This window comes from Sycon ciliatum, chromosome 3 (assembly GCF_964019385.1).
Source record: "Sycon ciliatum chromosome 3, ocSycCili1.1, whole genome shotgun sequence".
NCBI classification, from domain to species: domain Eukaryota; kingdom Metazoa; phylum Porifera; class Calcarea; order Leucosolenida; family Sycettidae; genus Sycon; species Sycon ciliatum.
In genome coordinates this window covers 6,732,734-6,757,291 of record NC_088645.1, presented here as the reverse complement: position 1 = coordinate 6,757,291, position 24,558 = coordinate 6,732,734, and the positions used below count along the sequence as shown (strand labels likewise).

The window sequence follows — 24,558 nt, the reverse complement described above, 5'->3', positions numbered from 1 at the left end:
ATTATCCTAACATTCGATAGCCAGCACAGTGCAGGACACACGACAAGAAGTAGCGCCTTCGGCGGTAAATATAGCAAAGTCGGCTGCTCCCAATGCGGAGTCGCGGGAGCAGTGCTTTCTTGCAGGACTGCCGAGTGGAAGTGTTACGGATTTCGTCTCGTATTGATTTACGCATGTCGTTGTATTTGGTTCTTGTCTTGTGGAGTCCAGTGTCTGATGTCATATATGGTCTAGGTGTACGCGCGAGTATGGTGTGATGTGTGACGTTTATGGTATGTGGTGCATGCAAGAGTACGCGTTGTCAGAGTGTGAGGATGTGCTTCCGTCTGTGTGAGAGTGACTGTCAAGTGAATGCTGTACATGCGCAGTGCTAGTTTGGTCTGGGAATGAGAGTCATGTGTGATTCGTCCGTGGTCTGGTTGTCTTGGTCTTGGTCATGTGTTCTGTACGTATTCGTCCCTGATTGGTCGTCTCGAGTTGTCGTCGGTTTATTACTGCTTGTTCGTTGTTGTTTTCTTCGAGTCTGGACTTAGTCTTTTCCCGGGAGTCTTCCCGTTGTCCTTTTTGTCCTCACCAAGTTTCGTCTCTCTCCTCCTGCGCCCTCGTCATTTCTTGGTATAATATAAGAGTATTGAAGATACAATCAAGAGTTTGCGTTGTTGTGTGGCGAGGGCCAGGGGGAGAAGCATTTCCGTTACAGAAGGTTCCATCTGCTCTCCTCTGCATGCTCCGGGTCTGATGGGTTGTAAGATACCGGTAGTGCAGTGCGAGCAATCAACTTACCTAGCAATGAGCATGAACACAAAATCAAGTTTGTTCCACGTGTGCATTCATGAAAAATACGACCATAAAAGGAAGACTTACTGGTTGTCGTAGATCCATATAAGGATGTCGTACATGAGCTTGCGGCAGTCGGCGTTGGCATGTTGTGAGAATGCAAACACACTAGGCATCAGGTACTGCAGATTGTCCAGTGACAGTGATGGCAGCATGACCTGCACTAAACCCAGACATGCCTGCTGAGCTGCATCATCACTGTTGAAAACACAACACAACGAAACTAGGTTACCGGTAGGCGATTACGTCATCACTTGGTATGCGTTTGTGTGGATTGCTATGGCATGCCATTCACTGGTTTGCCACTCAATACAAAGCCTACGTCATGACGTCATTTACTGGTTGTCACTATAAAGCAGATCCAATGGTGTTGTTCACTGGCATACCACTCAATACAAAGCATACCATTCTGGTGATGCTGTGCACTGGTTTCCCACTCAATACAAAGCATATCTGGTGATGCTGTGCACTGGTTTCCCACTCAATACAAAGCATATCTGGTGATGCTGTGCACTGGTTTCCCACTCAATACAAAGCATATCTGGTGATGCTGTGCACTGGTTTCCCACTCAATACAAACCATTATTATGTGATGTCATTCACTGGTTGGCCACTTCATACAAGGCATACGCAATGAGACCATTTTGCGAGCACGATTGCAGGCTCCAGACCATATTTCACGACACATTCGGGCATGCATGCATATGAATACCGTGCTGGGCAGTGAAAAGGGGTCGATTCAGTTGAGCTGCAGGTTTGCCGGCAGTGAAGCTTACCGATGCTGCAGGAGAGTGGTGAAGTTCTTGCTCTTCAGCTCCACAAACAAGTCGTCAATAGTGCTGGCTCTCGACAGCAGCATTTCAAGACACTTCGTCTTGAAGTCGCCGTGTATCTGCGGTAGGCGATACAGCAGCTGCTGGGTGAACCTGGTCAACACAAGTACACGTGAAGAGAGAGAGATAGATAGATTTACGTTTTTGTTGGATAATTCGAGAAAAAACATTTTGGTCTCCATGCTTCAAAAGGACATGTGCAACAGCTAAGATGGTCATGACCACATTTTCATAAGATTCCAAAAATCTCAAAATTCATGCTGGGATTCCGAAAGGCTTTTAAAAGCAGATATCCTGCCATACATACATGTCCACGATGGGGGAGTGGCTGGTGTGGATGTGATGCAGGACGATGACGAAACGATCAAACGCGCTCTGCTGTATCGACTGCAGTTTGCGCACCACCAGCTTGAACAGCCCAGACTCCTGTACGTCGACCACCTGCGTGCATGCGGCGAAACAGACAGGGAAAGTGGACTTGTCAGCGGGAGCAGCAACACCAGGAGCAACAGCAGCAGTAGAACTAGCAGCATCATCATCGGCAGCGCCAGCAGCAACGGAAGCAGTGGTGGAAGCAGCAGTAACACCCAGCACCACAAACAGTAGTAGCAGCAGGAGCATCAGCAGCAGCAGCATCTGCATCAGCAGCAGCAGCATCTGAATCAGCAGCAGCATCTGCATCAGCAGCAGCAGCAGCAGGAGCATCAGCAGCAGCATCTGCATCAGCAGCAACAGCATCGGCATCTGCAGCAGCAGCCGCAGCAGGAGCAGGAGCATCTGCAGGGGCGTAGCCAGGATTGTGGCTGAGGGGGGTGCTCACTGGAAGTGTGGGCCTGCGCTGAAAGGGCGCGAAAAATGGGAGGGGGGGTCCGGGGGCCCTCCCCCGGAAAATTTTTCGATATTGAGTGCCAATCCTTCATTTTTGCATCTATTTCATTATTTTCCATTCCACCCATGATTCAATAAAAAGTCAGATAATCGTATGAAACGCACAGTACTTTGCTACAGAAGTTGGATGGTAAGAGATTGACAGGGTGTGGTTAGACCCAGAATATAATACAGACAATTGTTGAAGTTCGTTCAATCCACGATTGAATACATGTAATCACCAGGACACTGCTGCACATTATACCAGCCAGGAAAGGAAAATTTTATAATACAGGGGAAATCTTATTATACAGGTATTAGAGGTTACGTATGTCTGCCGACGAGTGCTCATGTTCAATCCGCCTCATGAGATTTGTATTTACAGTCCAGATGTGCCAGAGTGAGATGTACCACAGTACGCTGCATCATTCACTGTGCAATACATTCACCAGCTGCATTCGTCGTGGATGCAGGGCAAACATCACGTCGTCGTCGAGCGGTGCACCCTTCGCAATGTCCTCCATGAAGGTACCGATGTCATTTCGGACGACTGCTACTGGTACAGCCAAGGGCGACAACTGCGGCTCTTCCGAGTCTTCGACTTCGACAATTTCGCAATTAGATTCGTCAGATTCGGAAATGGCACTGGCACTGCTGCTACTGGTATCTGGTCTCTTCGACTTCCCTCGACTGAAATACTTCAAGATCGACATTTTCATAAGAATCCATTCGACTTGCGGATCACAAAACGACGTTGACACTTCTCTTTCACTTCTACCAAGTCTAGCTACACAAAGTGCGAGTCTATATACCGGTAGTTGTACAATGCGCAGTGCATCCGAAAACGACCAAACTCACATTCAAAGGCAAAGATCTACACACAACTATACTACCACGGTAGTACTAGTTCAAATTACAGTACCGGTAGTACTACATTGTACTAAAAATTAATAATTTAGCACTACTGCGCCTGTCACCGGCGAGAACATGACTGCATGTGCAGCCATGCATGCAGTCTCAAGTGCAACCTGCATGCGCTACTAGTAATACAGTTGGCCGGGCCCCGTCGTGCAGCGCAGCGTCGTGTGGCGTCGATCTTGTCGACGTCGAGTCTCGATCGCGGGCGGGCGTAGATCCACAGCAGTACGAAAATGGTACCTGAAATTTTTGAGGGGGGTGCTTGGGCACCCAAAGCACCCCCCCTGGCTAAGCCACTGATCTGCAGCAGCAGCATCTGCATCAGCAGCAGCAGCATCAGCAGCAGCAGCATCTGCATCTGCATCTGCAGCAGCAGCAGCAGCAGCATCTGCATCAGCAGCATCTGCATCATCATCATCAGCAGCAGAAGCAGGATCAGCAGCAGAAGCAGGAGCAGCAGCAGAAGCAGAAGCACCAGCAGAGAGGTGGAACTGACCTTCTCGACATCCTGCAAGTGTTTGAGATACATCCCTACAACAGCGCCACACGCAGCAAATACTTCTCGGCGGGGCACAGCTAGGTTGTCTGTCAATGCAGTGTCAAAACTATTAGAAACAAACCAGAAGACAAAGTGGCAAGTATTTCACAACGAAGTGAGGTGCTAGAAAGAAGAAAGGTCAAGAATTTTGTGCATACAGGTATTTTAAAGAAAGAAGACAGGGCAACGGGCCACACACAGACGCAAGCATGCGTGCACCCATGCCCCCCCCCCCCCCCACACACACACTCACTCCTCCTTCCATACACATGCACCCCCCCCCCCCCCCCCACACACACACGCTCCCCCACCCCCAACACACACACACACGCTCCCCCCCCCCCCCCACCCCCAACACACACACACATGGAAGGAGAGACTCGCATAGACTGTAGAGTAATACAGCAGCGGAACAGTCACAATCATAAGGTTGGATTTAACTTCTCACTTGGCAGCACTGTGCCTGTTAAGGACCTGCACACGTACCTAGATTGTGCGATCTTGCCAGTCGGTGATACAGGCGTCAGTCCGTTAGCCAGCAGAATACCAAGCAGCTGAATGCCGGCACGGTTGTCAAGACGATCCTTGTCCATGTTAGACAGCAGAGCACACACGGCTCTGTGGAATGTGGAATGTGGAATGGCAGTGATCGCAACACCATAGCATACCACAGCATGCAACACAACACAGCATTCCACAATGCAGCACAGCACAACACAACACAGCATTCCACAATGCAGCACAGCATAGCACAGCACAATGCAGTACAGCACAACACAACACAACACAACACAGCATTCCACAATGCAGCACAGCACAGCACACCACAATGCAGCACAGCACAACACAACACAACACAACACAACACAGCATTCTACAATGCAACAACGCACAGCACACCACATTACACCACACCGCAATTCAACACAGCGTGCAGCACAGCACAGCACAGCACGCCCCAAAGCAGCACAGCGCAGCATAACACATTACACCACACAGCAATGCAACACGACGCAGCACACCACACCACAGCACACCACACCACACCACACCACACCACACCACACCACACCACACCACACCACACCACACCACACCACATGACAGGAGAGAATACCGGTTAGAACAGTTACGTGCAGGAAAGCAGCAGTACACAGTCTGTTCACGTGCCCTGCTTTGAGCTGGACTCGTGGCACATCCAGACTGTGTGTGAAAGCTGGCCTTTGTCCTTCACAGTGCAACATGTGTTTGAAATGGTTGTCCAGCACATGGCGGGAAGGTGCCAGCACGGAGGACTCCCATAGCAAATTACGCTGTCCCGCATTCACAAGTAGAGTTGCACATGTCGGTTCATATACACTTGATACGGTTCTCCCACCCCTGTCTCTCACCTCAGACCTCAGACATGCCCATCGCGGAAGCGATGATAGCGAACAGCTATGTTAGACATAGCAACTTGTCTCTCACACTAACACACTCACTAACACTTACACATGCCCATCGCTGAAGCGATGATAGCAAACAAGCTATATTCGACAAAGCAACCTGCGGGCGACACTCACACACACTCTCTCTCTCTCTCTCTCTCTCTCTCTCACACACACACACACGGACGCGTACACACATGCATGCCAATCCAACAGTGCACGTGGATCTTCAGCTGTCACGCGACTCACTCTGTTGGAACGGTGATGCACTCCTTCCAACACTCGACCAGAGCCTTGACGATAGCCAGGTTGTTACGTAGCACACTACGGTTGCCATGGTTAATGTTGCGCATCAGAAAGTCCAGGAGACGCGATGATAGTTCACGTTCCGTGTGAGACTCCTGAGGCAGAATAGCAGAGAAAGAGAGAGAGAGAGAGAGAGAGAGAGAGAGAGAGAGAGGAGGAGGAGGAGGAGGAGGAGGAGGAGGAGGAGGAGGAGGAGAGAGAGAGAGAGAGAGAGAGAGAGTGAAAGTCAGTGCAGCCCTGTTTGATGACACAATTGGCAGAGTTAACTGGATCCTAGGCTTATAATAAACCAGTCGGCCTACACCACTGCCTACACCACTGCAATCACAAACTCCATCCTGTCTGTGCCGCTATCAATTCACCCTTTACTGAAATCTCAGCATCGGCCAATTGCAAGAGTGCTTGCTGGTCCTTGTCAGATTTCATCCATGCACTATGGGCTCCACACTCCCGTACCCAAACAGAGGTGCAATATGCCACTAGAGCTTGGTCATACACCCGGTGATTTGATGAATTCCAAGGCTCAAACCTCTCTCCCCCCCCCCCCCCCCCATTTTACAAGCTTCTGCAAGTGGCTACAAGTCTCATTTAGAAATGGGTAAGAAAAGGAGAAGGACAAACATGTTACCAGTTACGGCTAACTGTCCACCAAAGTAACCGGATCATATACAGTCAGCGAGTGCGACAAAATGCTTCAAAATGTGTGCGTGGGCTAAAAACACAGGGTGAACTAACGTTTGGAATAGCCGTATTGCTCCAGGAGAGCAACGTGACAATGATGTCCACCACCATGTTGTTGATTCCACCACTGCCAGCACCGGAGGCACCGGCACTAGCAATGCCGCTGGCGATACGATTGCTCAGGATCAACTCCATCAGTGGGCACAGCCAGAAGCGCGCGTACGGCTCAAACAGCTGAACACCACGCCACACACACGTACACACACACACAAACACACACACACACACAAACACACATACACACACACACACATACGCACACACGTACACACGTACACACACACACACAGAATACAAGAAGCCACTAGAACCCAGCCACACCATCAGTTGTTTCCATAGTGTAGCGGTTATCACGTTCGCCTAACACGCGAAAGGTCCCCGGTTCGATCCCGGGTGGAAACATCAATTTCTTTTTTTTCTTACAGCTATGAATAAAGGTGGCAACAGTCCATTCAGAAAAAGATGGACTTCTAGCTTTTGGCCATAAATGGGTCAAACGTTGAGTTTTTTTAGAATTTTTTCTGCAATCCCCTATGAAATCCTCTTTCTTTTTTCTATTATGTTTCTGAAGTCTATTTCTCCAAAAAGCAAGCTGTAGCAAGAATAGGATTTCAGCCAGGTTTTGCCCCAAGAGCACTGAATTGGGGAAAAAAACATCAAAATCCAGGCTGCTTGACCTTGCCTGCAACAGTGTGTTAGCGCGTAGTGCGGTTCGAACTCCAGTTCAGGTACCCTTTTTGGACCCTTTTTCAAATTATAAAATTTCGCAGCACTGCACTGTGTACGATAAACTCTTGAAAAATCGCCAAATACAGGTGCTTGCCAGAGCCAGGGCCCATCTTTTTGTGAATGGACTGTAGTCAAAAATGACATAAACAACAAACAAAAAACGCTCGCCCAAACTCGTGTGTTATTGCACACTCTGGTTCAAGTACTTTTAGCAGTACCACGGACCGCACGACGTTGAGATGCAGGTTCACTGTACAGTGTTGTAGTAGTACGACGGGTGTGGGACACGCAACTCAAGTGTGCGTTGTACTAGTACGACGCTGGCGGTAAAGAGGTTAAACACCAGCAATTCACCCATAAAACGTTGGTACGACTTATACTACGATGGTCAAAATTAACGGTGATAAATCGGGTAGATGATGTCTGTTTTCGTGACAAAAAAAAACTGGATGCGATTTGTACTCCAGTGCAGCTTATACTCCAGAAAATGCGGTGCCTTTCTTTACTGCCGGCTATCACCTCATTCGAAGGCGAGGAAGGCCAGGACCAAAACACAATTTACGAATGTCAGGAGAGAGTGCTGCTCACCGAGGTGGGTGCGAAACCAGCACGCGGAGGAAAGCACCATAAAAGCGCACTTGGATGTGCTTGGGCCGGTAGTAACGGAAGCCGTGGAAGCCATCCTCAGTTTAGCGAAGGCTCTGGAGGAGAAGACTCAGCTGTTCGAGAAGCTGGATGTCGCGGACAGAGAGACTTCCGCAGGTGGTGCCACTTACAGCACAGAGACGACGACATGGAGAGACGCTGAGTGTTGGATCGCGGAGTGTTCGTAGCTTGGTCGAAAGTGACGGCCCAATCGAGACAGCGACAGTCGGTACTATTGCTTCTGTCGTACTGCCCCGAATGCTGGGTACCCTATGCAGCAGGACATTACTGTTGCGAATTTCGATGCGCTTATTCTTTTCACCCGCTGTTGTCTCTGGTCTCGCTGTTGTTTCGTCCTGTCCGGTGTCAAGTATGGTCTTCTGTGTGTACGGGTGTGGTGCGTTGTGTGCAGTATATGGGTGTGATGTACGTAGTATATGTGGTTCATGCAGGAGTATGCGTTGTGGAGTGGCGGAATCTGCTTCCGCCCGAGTGAGAGTGTTGGTGGACTAGTTGTTGCGCATGCGTGGACTATGTGGAGCATACGCTGTGAGAGTAAGGTTCGGGTGCGAGAGAGTGGTGTGATTCGTCCACGGAGTTGTTGTTTTGGTTCTTGTCACGTGTGTCGTACGTACTGGTCGCTCATTGGTCGTTTCGAGTTGTTCACCCTTTCTTCTGTTTATAACTGTTAGTTGTTTATCAGTTCGTTGTCTTTTTCCCCGTTCTCTCGCCCAACAGATTAATACTTCTTTCAACCGATATTGATCTAAAAGCAACAGTGTAATATTCTTGTCCGCCCGGAATGAGTCAGAGAGTTGTTGTGGGGCGGGGAGCGGGGGAAAAGTCCACTTCATTACCGCCCTCTCTATCTTTCATCTTCACTGCATTCGGTCTATTCTGGGAATTACCCGACAGGCTGTCTGGAGTGACCGGTTATCTAACACTCAAGTCCTGGCAATTTGGAGTGACACCAAGCAGGATGACATTCCGACTCGCCTGCTTCAACGGCGGATAGAATGGCTTGGCCACCTTGCCAGGATGGACGACGACCGCATTCCTCGCCAGCTATTGTTCGGGTCCCTGCTACCTACGCATCCTGCACGCGGTCCCCGGAAGAGTTGGCGCGGTGCTGCCTGAACAGACATCTGTTATCTACATCTTCAAGGAGATTTGTTTGTCAAGAAAAGTCCAGGAGATCTGGCTAAGAAGTCACTGAGAAACAGCACCTCAGCGACACCACTGATGCCTTAGGTGATGCCTTAGGCATTGGCTGTGTGAGATTCATGGCCTCACACAATACATCTTCTTTGACACCCACCTACACCAACACACGCCTACATCGTGCCTGGACATGGCCATCTCTAGCTTCAGTCACAGTAACATCACCATCGCAAGCCTGCCTCCCACGGGTGTCTCTGATCACGTTATCATACAAGGCAGCCTAAGTACACAACCCACAGTAATAACAATTGTTGAGTCCAACAAGAGACTATTAACGGGAACAAGTAGGTTGGTAACGACATTTATTAGAAACGGGACAAGAGACCAAGACGAACGAAACGACTACATGGTGATTATTGAAGAGAGTTGAGAGAGAGATTTGAAGAGAGGCAACGCAATATATAGGGCCTGGGTAGCTATGGCAAACATGGGTGCGCAAGTAGCTACCCAGGCCAACGGAACGAAAGGTGAGAATGACGTAGTACGGGCGGAGGTACCTAACATAATGATGACAGCTGTGCTAAACAAGAACACACCTCCAGCACGTACTGGTTGTGGAGCGAGGACCACATAGCCTCCCTGCTTGAAGCTCTTGCTACCTGCAATCTGCAGTACGACCAAAACCCCACTCAGTGACCCTCAGCCAGTACACTCATTCCGGAACTTCTGGCGAGACCAGATACTGCAATTAGCCGTGCACCACTGTCCAGTGAGCAGGAGCAAATACCGCCAAAAGACTACACCCACTCGTCCCGGGATGACCAAGGATCTCCTCAGTGAGATGAAACCCACTCGTCCCTGGATGACCAAGGATCTCCTCAGTGAGAGCAAAGCGAAACACAAGCAGTTCCGCACCTACCAGGCAACCCAATTAGCCTCTGACTGGAAGCTCTTCACTGCTCAACGAAATCGAGTAACCGCTCTTTTGCGACAAGCTAAGTCTGACTTTGTCCAACAATCCACGTGGACGGGGACAAACCTCCACCGCTAAGTGAAACACCTCAAGAAAGCTCCGAAGCAAACCGTTCCCACACCAATAACAGCGAACTCCACCGCAACCACGGCCATGGAGAAGGCAACAGCTCTCAATGAGTTATTGATCTCTCAAAGCCAGCAGTCCATCAACAAGACCGCCTGTGCTACACCAGATATCAACACAACAACTGATATAACTGATTGATGTCCTCAGTACACTTGAACCAGAAAGGGCAATGTTCAGGACAGGACAGCACAGCACAGTGTGTGTGTGGGGGGGGGGGGGGGGCATGTGTGTGCATGAGAGTGCATGGAAAAAGTGCTGCTTCCCCATACTGGCTGACTTTGAGAACTCTTAACCACAATATTGCTCCCACAAAAACCATCAGTTGTTTCCATAGTGTAGCGGTTATCACGTTCGCCTAACACGCGAAAGGTCCCCGGTTCGATCCCGGGTGGAAACATCAATTTCTTTTTTCCACTTTTCATTTATTTCTCCATTCAAAGTTGTTCTCTAGTATGTGTGACCCTAGAAATAACATTGGCATGGAGAATTATTTTAATAACTATTTACTGAGTATGCATTTTGTTGTACTCCTGAAAGTACGGAAAACATAATTTTCCCAACTCCAAGGCCCCATAAGTACAACAAATGCATAAGGATTCCCCGTGTGAATATCATTTCTGGGATCTAGGTATGCTAGAGAACGACTTGGAACACAGCAGCACTTCTTTTGTTAATGGCATGTCGGTTTTCGTCTCCCACGGGCAAACATCAGCACAACACACATACACCGCTACACAGCAATACACAACACACATGCACCACCTTTCAGCACAGCACACAAGATACACGCACCGCCACTCAGCACAACATACACACACACACACACACACACACACACACACACACACACACACACACACACACACACACACACACACACACACACACACTCAGCACAACACACACACACACATGCACCGCTACTAACTTGTGGCCGATTGACGATGAGCTTGGCGACGAAGAGCAACACGTTGGTCTTGCTGGACGTGTCAGACAGGCGCTGGTGAATGGCTGACATCCAGGACGGCATCTCCAGTGCAATCTTGTCCTGCAGCAGCCATGAGAGATGGATGAGGAACACAAGCAACACAAGAAACACAACACTCTCTCCTTGTTGGCTGCGTGTTAATCCTTCCTTTTTCTCTTTTTCTTCCTTTTCTTTTCTTCTCTTGCCGTGGTTGGTTATTACCCTTCTAATGCAGTTATGTGTGGCGATTGGTCATGGACTCCCAAGTTAAGTGAAATAATAAAATAAAAAATATATAAAAAACACTACCAGGAACACAAGCAACATGAACAAGAGACCAGAAAGTCGAGGAAGAGAACAAGACGGAATTGAGGCTTACACACGCTTTAGGTACCAATGGTTAAAAGGAGCACGTTGCAAGTCCATTGCAGTCGTACGCACGGGAATGCAGTGCAGTGAAGCTCTGATATGACGCACCCCAATGGGCAGCAGCAGGAGGAGTGTACATAGTATCCGAGGCACTTCTCAAGTTCTCATCCTAACATAGTTCAGTGTACGGGATCACTCCCAGGCGCGTGCCCCGTATGGGTTCCTGGGTGCCCGAACCCCCCTTTTTCGCTCAAAATGCCGGATTTTGCTTCATTTTTTGAAAATTTTCCCGGGGGAAGACCCCCGGAACCCCCCCCCCCCCCCATGAAGGCCACCGGCACACGCGCCTGAGGCTACACGCGGCTCCGAACAATATCCGTACTAAGCAAGAGTATCAGAGTAAGTTACTAAGTGAGTTCCACTGTAATAAGTCAGCCTATTGGTGATTCCCTGCAGTCCATTATGAAACGGATGGGACCATGGAGATTAGGAAGTCCGCCCCTGGGCTGAATTCAGCCTCAAAACGTGGATTCCATTTACAAAAAGGAGTTCGGGATCAGCCAATCTATGCACCAACACAGACCAAGATATGAAAAACCTGCCCAGCATACGTAAAACCTGCCCAGAATATATAAACCTGGCCAGAATACATAACCCCATACCTCAGGCAATTCTGGATTGATCTTCTTGACGTGCATGTGGTCCAGCAGTGACAAGAGACTATTCATACACTCATGACGGTTCAGCTCATCCATCTCCAACAACTCCAGCTCCAGGGCACTCTGAAACGTCCAGAAAAATACACACACACACACACACACACACACACACACACACACACACACACACACACACACACACACACACACACACACACACACACACACACACACTACTACTACTACTACTACTATTGACAGCTGCCAGAAATGGCCACGCCGCTCCCCAAAGGGAGGTACTGTCAGAGAGGTTAGGGGGGAGGAAGGCAATGCTCCAAGTGGCGTTCCAGATCTTGACGCCTCCGGAACCGTCGGTTGTGGCAAACTTGGCAGTGAAACTTGAATTGTTGGCGTTCAGCCACAGTAGGGCGCTTTGGACAGGTTCCACAACGGTGACGCTTGAGACCCGCAGCCGATTTAAATGAACGCTGACAGTTGGTGCAAGTTACACCAGGAACAAGAGGAGCAGGGGCAGGGGCCGGCGGCTGGTCGACATCGCCTAGCCGACACTTATGCACCGCAAAGCCTCCTCTGCTACGTAGCCATCGGTTGCATGTTGGACACTGTACTGATCCAGGCTGCTCCGATACCGGGAGCTGACGGATTGCTGAACACTTGTGACGGACCATGTCGGAACTACGGCGGAACAGACGGTTGCAGGTTGGGCACTCGATGCTCTTCGGGGCGGGTTCCTTGTCCTCACCTGCTGCTGTCACCACTCCACGCCACTCTCCACGATCGCTTGCCAACTCAAACCAGTTACGCACTCCAGCCACAGATAGGTCCGTGTGAATGGTGTCCTTCCAGCGACGACGAGGTCCACAGAATGGCCGAGACTGAGGGAGACAGGCAAACAGCAACTGCTTCGGTACTCTGGTGTCATCAAGACGAGCCAGGTGCCCAAGCCACTCCAACCGTCTCTGCTGCACCATGCGTGACAATGGTGTGGGATCACCCCACTGTGCTCGCAGTTCTTGTGAAGAGATGCGCTGTTCCCACTGTCGGCCTCGCGATACGCCAAGGATGGAGCGAATGTTGGCATGGTGAAACCGGTCCATTCTATCTAAATCTGCCTTCAACGGCGTCCAGCATTCTGAACCATACAGAACCGTTGACAGTACGCAAACGACATACAGGTGGCGCCTGGTAGGGAGGTTCAGGCTCCGGTCATGTAGGATGCGCCGAAGACCACCAAAGGCCCCTGCACCCTTTGCTAGACGGCTCCGAATGTCCGCTTGCGACCGCGAGTCTGGAGTGATGGTGGAACCAAGATAGGGGAATGAGGTGACTGCTTCAACCCTATCACTGCCAATGACCAAATCAGAGCAATCAGCAGGGCAAACTCCGAAACCTGCAACGAGAAGCTTGGTCTTGGTCATGCTCACTGTGAGACCCAAGCTGGATGCGACCTCACAAAAGGCACACAGGGATTGATCGGCTGCGTTGCGAGTTGTAGCGAGCAGTACAGCATCATCCGCAAACTCGAAGTCATCAGCATGGCCGGACTCGGAGTGGGGACGACGCCTAGTGACACGAGGGAACAGCTGGCCATCAATTGTGAAGCTGAAGTCCACACCAGACTCTATTCCACGCTCAACGAGAAGGGATCGCCAACGCTCAATAACTAAGCCGAAGTACAAGTTAAACAGTACAGGTGCCATAACGCACCCTTGGCGCAGCCCATTCTTGACAGATATCGGATCCGTGCAACCACCGGCAACGCGAACGCAAGCTGACATGTCTGTATGGAATGATTTGATGATGGCCACAGTCGGGGGCGGCACACCCAGCCGCAGCAATGCCTGCCAAAGAGCTTCGCGAGGGACAGAGTCGTATGCTTTGCGGAGATCCACAAATACGCAGAAGAGCTTCGATCGATGTTCGTACGACTTCTCGACAAGTTGACGGACAGAGAAGATGGCGTCCGCACAACCACGGTGCCGCCGAAACCCGCATTGGGATTCAGGCAGTTCCGCCTCAGCAATACCTTGCAATCGGTTTTGCATGATCCGAGCAGCCAACTTGCCGACAACCTCCAGCAATGCGATCCCTCGCCAATTATCGCAACGAGAGAGGTCGCCCTTCTTTGGAATCGGTACCAGCAGTGCATCGCGCCAGTCCTGGGGCACGCAACCCCCCGACCAGACAGATTGGAGTAGGTCCAGGAGGAGTGGATGGAGGACAGGCACACCAACCTTCAGCAGCTCCGGCACAATCTGTGACATACCACCAGCTTTGCCATTCTGTAGGTGTCTAATTGCCTGAGTCAGCTCATCCTCCGATGGTGGCAGCGAGAGGGAGTCCTCGACCTCACGCTGAGGGATAAGTTGGAAGACATGCGGATCGTACACACTGCAGACATTCAAGACACCCGAGAAATGCCCATGCCATGTGCCCTGCTGCTCCTGAACAGATTCGCAAAGAACTCCATCGGCATTGCGGATGGATTGGACAGACAGGGGTTGCAAGCCCCCAAAGCAGCGTTGCATGTCGCGAATGGCAGACCAGACAGCTTTGCCACTGAAACGTCCACGGTGCACCACCGCCGCTTTGTCCATCAACCAAGTTGTTTTTGCCTTCCGGATACCAGTACGAGCCCGGCCACGCGCTTCTTTGAATGCCCGGTGATCAGAGTCCCTGCCGCTTCTCAGCCATTGGCTATACAGGGTATTACGAGACTCCAGTAGAGGCTCCAATACAAGGGCATTGTCACGGAACCAATCTGGCATCCGCCGCTTGTCCCGACCAACCACCTGCTCCGCCGCGTCAACAACAGCCGACTTCACGGTACTCCACTTACAGTCCACAGACGAGGCGCGGTCATACGTGGCTAAACGAGATTCAAGACTAGCACAGTACTCAGCACGTACAGTAGCCACACGCTCAGCCTCCTCTTCACTCATGAATGGCTTCCGATTGAATTGGTGAACAGCAAACTTCCGCGGCCTGGAACGTGCATCATGATGGTACCGTTGCTGCACAACGTCAGGTAGCCGGTATTTCATGCGGACAAGACGGTGGTCTGTGCTACACTCTGCAGTGCGCATCACTTGACAGTCCATGCAACGTTTACGGTGTTGTTGGCGCACGAACACATAATCTATACAATGCCACTTCTGTGATCCAGGGTGTTGCCAGGTGTACATGTGAATGCGTTTCTTGGGAAACAGTGTGTTACATACTGTGAGCTGTTGACACGCCAAGAATGTGAGTAGTCGATGACCAGCATCGTTCACATCACCAACACCATGTGATCCATGCACTCCCTGCCACATCTCTAGTTGCTGTGGGCCAAAACCAACACGAGCGTTGAAATCCCCCAGGACGATGACGTCATCAGCAGAGTTGACATCGCTGAGAGCAGACTGGAACTGAGCAAAGAACTCTTCCTTGTCAGCATGGGGGGATCGAAACGTAGGAGCGTAACATGAAATCACTGACATCCACCCGTGCTCAAATCTCAACCTGGCCGTCACGATGCGCGACGAGACGGGCCTCCACTGGCAGCCTGCACGTTCAAATGCCTGCTTGGCCCTCCGACGCAGAACCAGCGCAACACCCTCGCCACGACGAAAATTTTCGTCAGGTACGGGGCGACCAGAGGCGAGTACAATCGAATCGCCGATGTTGAAAGAGTCTCTCCCAAACCATTTGGTTTCCTGCAGGCCAGCCACTTCCACGTCACACACACACACACATGTCATGGCCGCGCTCGGCGGGTTTGTGACTTGGCTTAGATCAGTCTAGTGGCTACCCAGGTAGACGACCAATATAGTCGCCATCCAAGTTGCTAGCTCACATAGAACGACAGGTTTCTGATTCCACTTGAACAGTGTTTATTTGAACCATTGCAGTACTAGATCGAAAGATCAAGTGTGTAGAGTCAAAAGACCAAAGCAGGAGAGAGTCGGAGTGACTCTCTCAGAATCGAGAGGAGTAGTGAGCTCCCCGAGAATCGAGGATGAATGTTAGCAAAACAGCTCCTTATATATGCTACATTATGTGATCAAAAGTATACAGTGGCAAGAATGCGTAAGGATTATTTCTATATTACAAACAGTGGTGCAATATGTGCAATCAGCCAAACTAGAATATAGTACAAAGAATGATCAATCAATACGGGGAGCTCGCTCACCCACATTACATGAAAGGACTCCGAGGCTCTTCGTGCAACGGGGCCTGGAGTATGCTGTCGGAAGTTGCTGCAGCTAGAGCACGCCGCCTCCGTACGCTGCCTTGGTCGTTGGTCACCCTTCATCTCCTGCCCGTAGGCTCTTCCCTCTCATTACCCCGTAGGGTGCTTCACGGTCAAGCCGTGACCTCTCCCAAAAAAGGGATAACGGAGTCCGCAGTGCGCGAAGCACTTGCAGGACCCTTTACGTCGTACGACGCGAGAAGAGGGGCCTTGCTTGCTCGACTAACAAAGGTATCAGCTCCCTTGCAGGACTAAGCAGGGTCCCCTCAAGCTCAACAGTGTAGTGAGTACAATGCTGACCACTTGTACTGAAGGTGTAGCCGCCGTACGACAACACTTGTGACTCGAGGCCACGAGTTGTAAGCCATGATTGCTCAACTAACGAAAGTGCCAAATCCTTCGCGGGACTAATCATGGTTCTTACAGAACTCTAGAATATTTCGGAGCCCAGCTTTTGGCTGCTGAACTCAATGCATGGTCGCTTTCACGACGAGTCTGATCCGGGTCATGACACACACACACACACACACACACACACACACACACACACACACACACATGTATTCATGTAAGCATGTGAATACACGCACACATGTGAACATGTAAACATGCACACAAGCACACATACGCACATGCGCGCGTGCACACATACACTATTATTCACAAGTTTGAGGGATTGAAAAGGGAGAAACACACGCACGCACGCACACACGCACGCACGCACACACACACACACACACACACATACACACACACACACACACACACTACTGCCCACATTATTAATCCCTCAAACATTATGAGACAATTCAAAGAGCAAGCCAGCACTTTGTAAAAGCGCCGAGATCACGTTACAGAAAGATGGTCATTGCGCACATGCAAGTGTGAACATCTCTTACGTCCTCGCCACCGGAAGAAGCATCGCCAGCAATAGCGGTGCTACCCGCAGCGCCTGGTGGACTAGTGCCGTCACTTAGTGATTGGGGAGATGAGGACGCCGACGAAGCTGCGGCTGCACGGGCCCATGACTGTTAACAGCAACGGAGAGAGTAGAGCAGAGCAGAGCAGAGCAGAGCAGAGCAGAGCAGAGCAGAGCAGAGCAGAGCAGAGCAGAGCAGAGCAGAGCAGAGCAGAGCAGAGCAGAGCAGAGCAGAGCAGAGCAGAGCAGAGCAGAGCAGAGCAGAGCAGAGCAGAGCAGAGCAGAGCAGAGCAGAGCAGAGCAGAGCAGAGCAGAGCAGAGCAGAGCAGAGCAGAGCAGAGCAGAGCAGAGCAGAGCAGAGCAGAGCAGAGCAGAGCAGAGCAGAGCAGCGCCGTGGGAAGAAACAAATCAGCACACATTGACATATGTGTTAGCACAGATGCACACGCTGAGAACGGTCTGTCGTGATTGGCAGCAGCATGTACACAAGTCAGTATTATGGTAATACATGTGAAGTTTTTTATGGTACTGCACAGATACCCGCAGGCTTGGCTTCCAGCTCTATTTGACTACCCTTAATCAAGAATATTTTGTACATGAAGAAACGCGTCTGTTTTCGTCTAAGACCCATTGATAGGCACAATATGTTTCTACTTATTAACTACCTGACATACATTCTGTACATCAAAACTGATTTACTTGGTGGTGTGCGAGTAAATTGTATACACGCAGTCTCGGCATAACAAGTATGAAAGTAAAGTTTAAAAGTCAGTTGGATTTGCGGCGCTTTGCCTGACGTGGTGAGGCACACATCACGATGTTACTGTTGCTATGCACCGAATGTCGAATGACTGCTCAACTCAAGCAACTGCCTTGAAAGACACTGTTTTTTTTGCCAAGTGTCACTCCCGTCAGCGTCAACGCAGCCGATTTCCCCGCGCCAGACGCAGCTGCGTCAGACGCTCAAATTTCCCGCGTTTTCGTCAGTTGCCATGGAAAAGCTCATGATTCTGACGCTGACGCAGCATTTTTGCTGTAGTGTGACCGAGGCCTTCGGAATCAAGCTAAGTTTGCAACTTCACTGACGAGGATGACCAAATCAGACATCAGCTGATTCCAGCCATGTCAGACCCGAAGCTGCGCCAGAAACTCCTGGAGGAGAAGAATATCAAACTGAAGGATGCCCTGGAGAAAGCCAGACAGCGGGAACTGGCGACTGTACAAGCACGGAGTATGGACAGCTCTTCAGAATCGTCCATTCACCAGCAACGATCGTCATCAAGACATCAAGCTAGCTCGTCAGGCAGACGTCGTCAAGCTGGTACGGGACCACGTGGAGGTGGCAGTACCCAGTCAACAGCATCGAAGAATGCTGACTCGAAGTGTTTTTCGTATGGCCAGAAGGGTGATTATTCACGTAGTCCCGAGTGTCCAGCACGTGGAAAAAAATGTTCGAATTGTGAAATAGTTGGACATTTTGCTGTTGTCTGTTGGTCGCAGAAGAAGAAAGACAAGGGAGGACAATCACAGCAGTGCAGAGTGCATGATTTGCCTGCTGACGCAGAGCAACAGGACGAGTGTAAGCAGAGCTCCAGTGACCAAGGCAGCAACTCCTACTCGTGCGAAATGTACAATGTCGGCCGAGTGGGTAGTAGCACCAACAGACCAGTGTTCGTCGATCTGGAGATCAATGGAGAACATCTTCTCATGGAGCTTGACACAGGAGCTGAGCACACCGTCATTCCGAGAAGCTGTGGCAAGCTAAGTGGTCGGATGTGTCGTTGTGTAAATCGGATATTCGTCTGTGTGCATTTGGTGGAACTGACATACCTGTTCTTGGTGAAGCACGTGTTACGTTAGTGTCAAGTGTAATGAGCAGATTGTTGATTATTCGTTCTCCGTTGTCAAAGAGGGCTCTTGTGCACTGTTGGGTCGAGACTGGTTGAGATGTATTCGTCTTGATTCACAAGCCATTTCGGCGTCCTTGCATACTGTCAGTCGTCAGCCACACTCTGAGTCTGCAGAAGTGTTTAGTGAGTTTTCCGACGTGTTTTCTGACACTCTTGGTTGCATTTCTGAGCACATAGCAGAAATTCGTTTGCGAGATGGGGCTGTGCCCCGATGTATCCCTGCACGCCCAGTACCCTATGCATTGCGTACTCGGGTAGATCGTGAACATGATCGCCTAGAGCGTGAGGGCATTATCAAGAAAATTTCGCTGAAGTTTCCACGTGTGTAGTTTTGGTTTTTGCTGCTCTCGCCATGTTGTCTGGATCTTCTCAGACTCCATCCTCTACCATGGAGCCTACTGACAGTACAAGTAGTTCCCCAACGTCGCCTTCAGCTGTTGGACTCGGCCTATCCCTCAGTCGGGCCTCGGCTTCGAATCGCACACAAATTCGAGTTGACCTGCACATGGACTTGATCCTGCTCAGTTAATCGACGAGCAGATCGTCCTCGTCAATGTCTCCACAGTCGTAGGAGATAAGAAGTAGGGCCAAAAGGTCCTCACAGTCGTCACTTGCCATTCCCAACAACTTTGAACAAGGGCTTCATGATTAGATTTTTTGAACTGTGCATGTGCACGCACTGCAAGATTCGGACGCAAAAGGTTTTCGGTTACGGCGCCTTTGACGCTCTCCATTTTGTTTTGCATTGCAACCCTTGGAAACGAAGTCGAATCAGATTTTCGGAATGCAAAACACTGAAATTGCCGTTTTTCGGCACGCACTTTTTTTCCGGAAAAGCACAGTCGAAAAACATTCCGAAATTAGGAATGCAAAAGGTCTCTATTGTCCGTAAGCGCAATGGCGACATTCGTTTGTGCGCTGATTTCAAAGTGTCCATCAATAAAACACATTGATCCACAGCAGTACCCCATTCCAAATCCCACAGATCTGTTGTCGTCTCTGGTTGGGGGAAAGAGTGTTTTCCAAACTTGATTTACGGCAAGCGTGTGCACAGCTGAAGCTCAGTGCAGAAAGCGAGAAGCTGTGTGTAATTTTGACACATTGTGTGCAGGCTGAATGAGAACCACAACACAGTTCACTGAGTGCGTTCGATTATGCCCACGAATCGATTCATGAATCCATTCGTGAATTGATTCGCGCTTTTCGCATTACCCCATGTGAATAGGGTGAATGGATTCCGAATCGATTCCAGAGCTCATGACATGAAAATCGAACGACTTGAATGCATGCGAATGGATTCATGAATCGATTCAAGTGCATAATCGAACGCAGCCACTGTGGGCGTCGGCACAGATCAGATCATTGCATGCAACTCCCGCATCACCGAACCAAGCAAACAAAAATCTAAAAGTTATACCGGACTTCCGCATACAAAAGCACACGTGCTTTGTAAGTCCAAATATCACACGTTCACGCACATGTGGCTTATATTACGATCGTCAAATTAACGGTGATAAACTGGGTAGATGTCGATTTTGCGTGACAAAAATCTGGGTGCGGCTTTTACTCCAACGCGGCTTGTACTCTGGAAAATACTGTAAAGTCAGTTTGTTGTTTGTTTGTTTGTTTATTTTATTTTACTTCACCAAGTGAACAGGCATTTCTGCCTTCTCACCAGGTCCGGAGACCTAGTTCCGACAAAATGATGAAGAGTGAATGAAAATGTATGCATAAAATGATTAAAATCATGCAGAAGGTTATAATTATGAAAGCGGATAAAAATGATTGAATCACGAGACATGGGACAGTTGGCACTGGGCAGTTTGTTACATATATACGCAATTCGGTTCCCTGGGCATGAACACCTCTGCCCATTGTGCATTGAGCACAATTACAGTGACAGCGCCTGCTCATGTGTGTCCCATTTCTTTGCTCCACGCAGGGTACGTTATACCAAGAGTCCATACTCCCCCAGAGTGCGCAACTTCACTTATCAGATCCGGGACGGCGAAATCCGCGTTGCACGTCATAGTGTGACATCATGAGTAGGGGAAGTGTGTCTGTGGTGGACCGCGTCGACGGAATGACGCAAGTCCGACCCAAAAAATGACGTACATCACGGATTACACCGTCCCACAACCCCACCCCAGTTGCGCACTCTGGGGGATTATGAACTCTTGGTTAGGGCGCGTTCAGACTACCGTGAATCCTGTCAAACCGTGAAAGGCGATAAACCGTGAAGGACATTCACACTACCGATAAACTAACGTTACCGGTACGTAAGTTTTGCAGTTCTCACCGCGGCACTGAGAAGGGATTTTCCCTTTTTCCCAGACTGAGCACTCTTTTTACTGCCGGAAAAGTTCTACTGCCACAGCAGCCGCGGCAGTAAAACTTTTCCGCCGGTAGCGTGCCAGTAACGTCACGTGATCAAATCACCTCGGAAACTTTTCCATTCCGTCACTTTTCATCGGTAGTCTGAACGCGCCCTTATAGTGCTACACATTGCACACCTGTACATATAGGCAGTTACCTGTGATGTCTTTGTGAAGTCATACTGGCTGACCTCGTCTCCCAGGCTACTGTCAGCCAAGTACTGCGATGCTATGTAGCGTGGCAGGAAAGCTAACAATGAGTGGTGAACACATGAAGCGCGCAAACACACCACACGCACGCACGCACACACGCACACACACGTACGTACGTACGTACACACACCCCCACACACGCACGCACGCATGCACGCACACACGCACACGCACAGAAAGGTGTGTCGGTGACCATAAAAATGACAAACCTGCACTTGATCCAGTCCAAAAAACTATGATGGAGTGAAGCAGGTGAGTCGGATTGGCGTGACCCCAACATGAAAGACTATTTCGACAAGCTGTTGCATGCACACGAGGACGATAACCTCATTAGATGGTCACACGCTATCATACAGTGCAGTCCCGTACAGCGTGAAGCAGCTGCTGTCCGCGGATGTGAGTACTTGTGGAGCATATTTCTGAGTGAATATCTATAGGTCTAAGTCCCACAATCACCAAACAGTGCTTTATATTGGCCAAGTCCTACTGAAATTGTCACAAGTCGCATGATGTTTGCAATGTGCAAGAAACTCGGAGTTGCGACACACTCTGCAAGTCTCCTTTGTGACTTTTGCATGTCTGTGTAAGTCTGTGTATGCTGTGTATGCTGTGTATGCTGTGTATGCTGTGTATGCTGTGTATGGTGTGTATATATGTGTATATCTGTTGTCTGATGATTGCCTTAGCATTTAGCTACGTGCATGAAACGCAGCGTTACAACGTATGTATATATAATTGGTGGAACCATTCTTTTTGACCTTTGTGGTTACGCTCCGCCATTGTGGTGTTGAGCACTGTTGAAACCTGGGTATACCCACTTATGTTTGTGTATGGTGTGCATGGTGTGTATGGTGTGTGTGGTGTGTATGTGTGTGTGGTGTGTATGTGTGTATGGGGTAGGACAGACAACACTTACCCTGTCCAAGACCGCTGCTCTGCTCAACGCGCTTCTGTCGAATGACGGTGAGTCGACTGGTGGCTTTCTTTGCCACTGGAGCCTGCCAGCGAACGACATAATCACAGTGCGTGCATGCACAACACATACGTCAGCACAACACATACATCAGCACAACACACATACGACATCACTAAAATTAATGTGTGAGCTATGTGAAACAAGTTACTAGTTGTTACTCCGAGTTTCATGCCAAGGGAGACCATCAGACAGCAGCAGCAGCAGCAGCAGCAGCAGCAGCAGCAGCAGCAGCAGCAGCAGCAGCAGCAGCAGCAGCAGCAGCAGCAGCAGCAGCAGCAGCAGCAGCAGCAGCAGCAGCAGCAGCAGCAGCAGCAGCAGCAGCAGCAGCTATACCGCAGGTCATCCACATACATACACATGTACAGTCATGGTATTAGATAAACCTAGTGTTGTTGTAACACGATTTTTTAGTTTGACAGCATATTACGAACACGGTGTTCCACCACCTTGTAATATGCTGTCAAACTAAAAAATCATGCACAGCCATGAACATGTACACTGAGGACAAAATGAAACAAGTTATTACTTGTTACTCCGAGTGTCATGCCAAAGGGCGACCATTAGACAACAGCAGCAGCAGCAGCAGCAACAGCGGGAGAGACTGCCTGTGTGTCGTATATGTACACGCACACAAATACATTACAGCTGTCAGCCTGGCTGGCCAGAATTTGACTGGACCAACTTTCAAACCATTCTTAGCTATCAGCAAGCGCATGGCAGAGCATGAGTGGTCAAACAGAACACGTTTATCTCTTCCTTACCTCCATCTCTAGTGAGAAATCATACTGACGACCGACATCGATAATATTGTCCCAGACAAGTTGATTCTGTGGTAGATCACAAACAGGCTTGCAAGTGTAAAAACACAACCACAGATTGCAGGTGCCCCCTGCTTACCAACACACACACATAAATAGCCCCCCCCCTTCCCCTCCCCTTCCCCTCCCCTTCCCCTCCCCTTCCCCTCCCCCTTCCCCTTTCCCTCCCCCTTCTCCCCAAATACTCTAAGGCTTCAGCCACACAAAACAACCCTCCCCTCCCCAAACACAAACACACACACACACACACACACACACACACACACACACACACACACACACAAACACACACACACACACACACACACACACACACAAACACACACACACACACACACACACACACACAAACACACACACACACACACACACACCAGCAGCAGCAGCAAACAAAAACGTCACAATGTACATTACTAGCAGTCACCACCCACCTTTGCTCTATCCTCTTTGAAAAGGAAGACATGATAGAACTGCTGTTTGGTCTGCGTGCACATGATAATGGCAACCAGACAACGATGAGCAGCACAATGGTACTGACGCCGTAACTCCAGCAGCACCGTCTCACCACGCATGTCCTCACTGCGAGCTGCATTGGCAGTCCTATACACACAGAACACAATACACAATGGAATACATCGTGAGAATAAAGAATTCAATACAACACTTAAAACACTGCGAGCTGCATGGGCAGTCCTACACACAATACACAACACACACTACAATACAATACAATACAATACAATAGGAATGGGTTTGCTCCCACACTGGAGCTCGCGCTATTCCGTACAATACAATACAGTACATTAAAACCCTGTGAGCTGCATCAGCAGTCCTACACACATAACACAATACAAAACAGTACATTAAAACCCTGTGAGCTGCATCAGCAGTCCTACACACATAACACAATACAAAACAGTACATTGAAACCCCTGTGAACTGCATTGACAGTCTTACACACAACACAATGCATTGAAACCCTGTGCATTAGCG

At 49.7% G+C, this 24,558-nt stretch overlaps 1 protein-coding gene and 2 non-coding genes across 3 annotated transcripts in view; 2 read left to right on the top strand and 1 right to left on the bottom strand.

Moving 5' to 3' along the window:
* The window catches only part of LOC135811291 (DNA-dependent protein kinase catalytic subunit-like), a 174,372-nt gene that overhangs the window by 64,045 nt on the left and 85,769 nt on the right, over positions 1-24,558 (bottom strand). The window contains exons 51-64 of the mRNA XM_065324508.1: positions 23,997-24,165; positions 23,509-23,574; positions 22,688-22,769; positions 21,717-21,808; positions 17,254-17,382; positions 12,103-12,222; positions 11,033-11,152; positions 6,462-6,641; positions 5,670-5,821; positions 4,480-4,611; positions 3,952-4,060; positions 1,978-2,111; positions 1,614-1,763; positions 865-1,035 (exon numbers count right to left, since the gene is read on the bottom strand). Coding sequence (XP_065180580.1) covers positions 865-1,035; positions 1,614-1,763; positions 1,978-2,111; positions 3,952-4,060; positions 4,480-4,611; positions 5,670-5,821; positions 6,462-6,641; positions 11,033-11,152; positions 12,103-12,222; positions 17,254-17,382; positions 21,717-21,808; positions 22,688-22,769; positions 23,509-23,574; positions 23,997-24,165 — 1,806 coding nt within the window. The remainder of the gene's footprint in view (positions 1-864; positions 1,036-1,613; positions 1,764-1,977; positions 2,112-3,951; positions 4,061-4,479; positions 4,612-5,669; positions 5,822-6,461; positions 6,642-11,032; positions 11,153-12,102; positions 12,223-17,253; positions 17,383-21,716; positions 21,809-22,687; positions 22,770-23,508; positions 23,575-23,996; positions 24,166-24,558) is intronic.
* On the top strand, positions 6,797-6,869 carry Trnav-aac (transfer RNA valine (anticodon AAC)). Its single transcript has one exon. It is a non-coding gene; the product is annotated as a tRNA-Val (tRNA).
* Positions 10,429-10,501, top strand: Trnav-aac (transfer RNA valine (anticodon AAC)). Its single transcript has one exon. It is a non-coding gene; the product is annotated as a tRNA-Val (tRNA).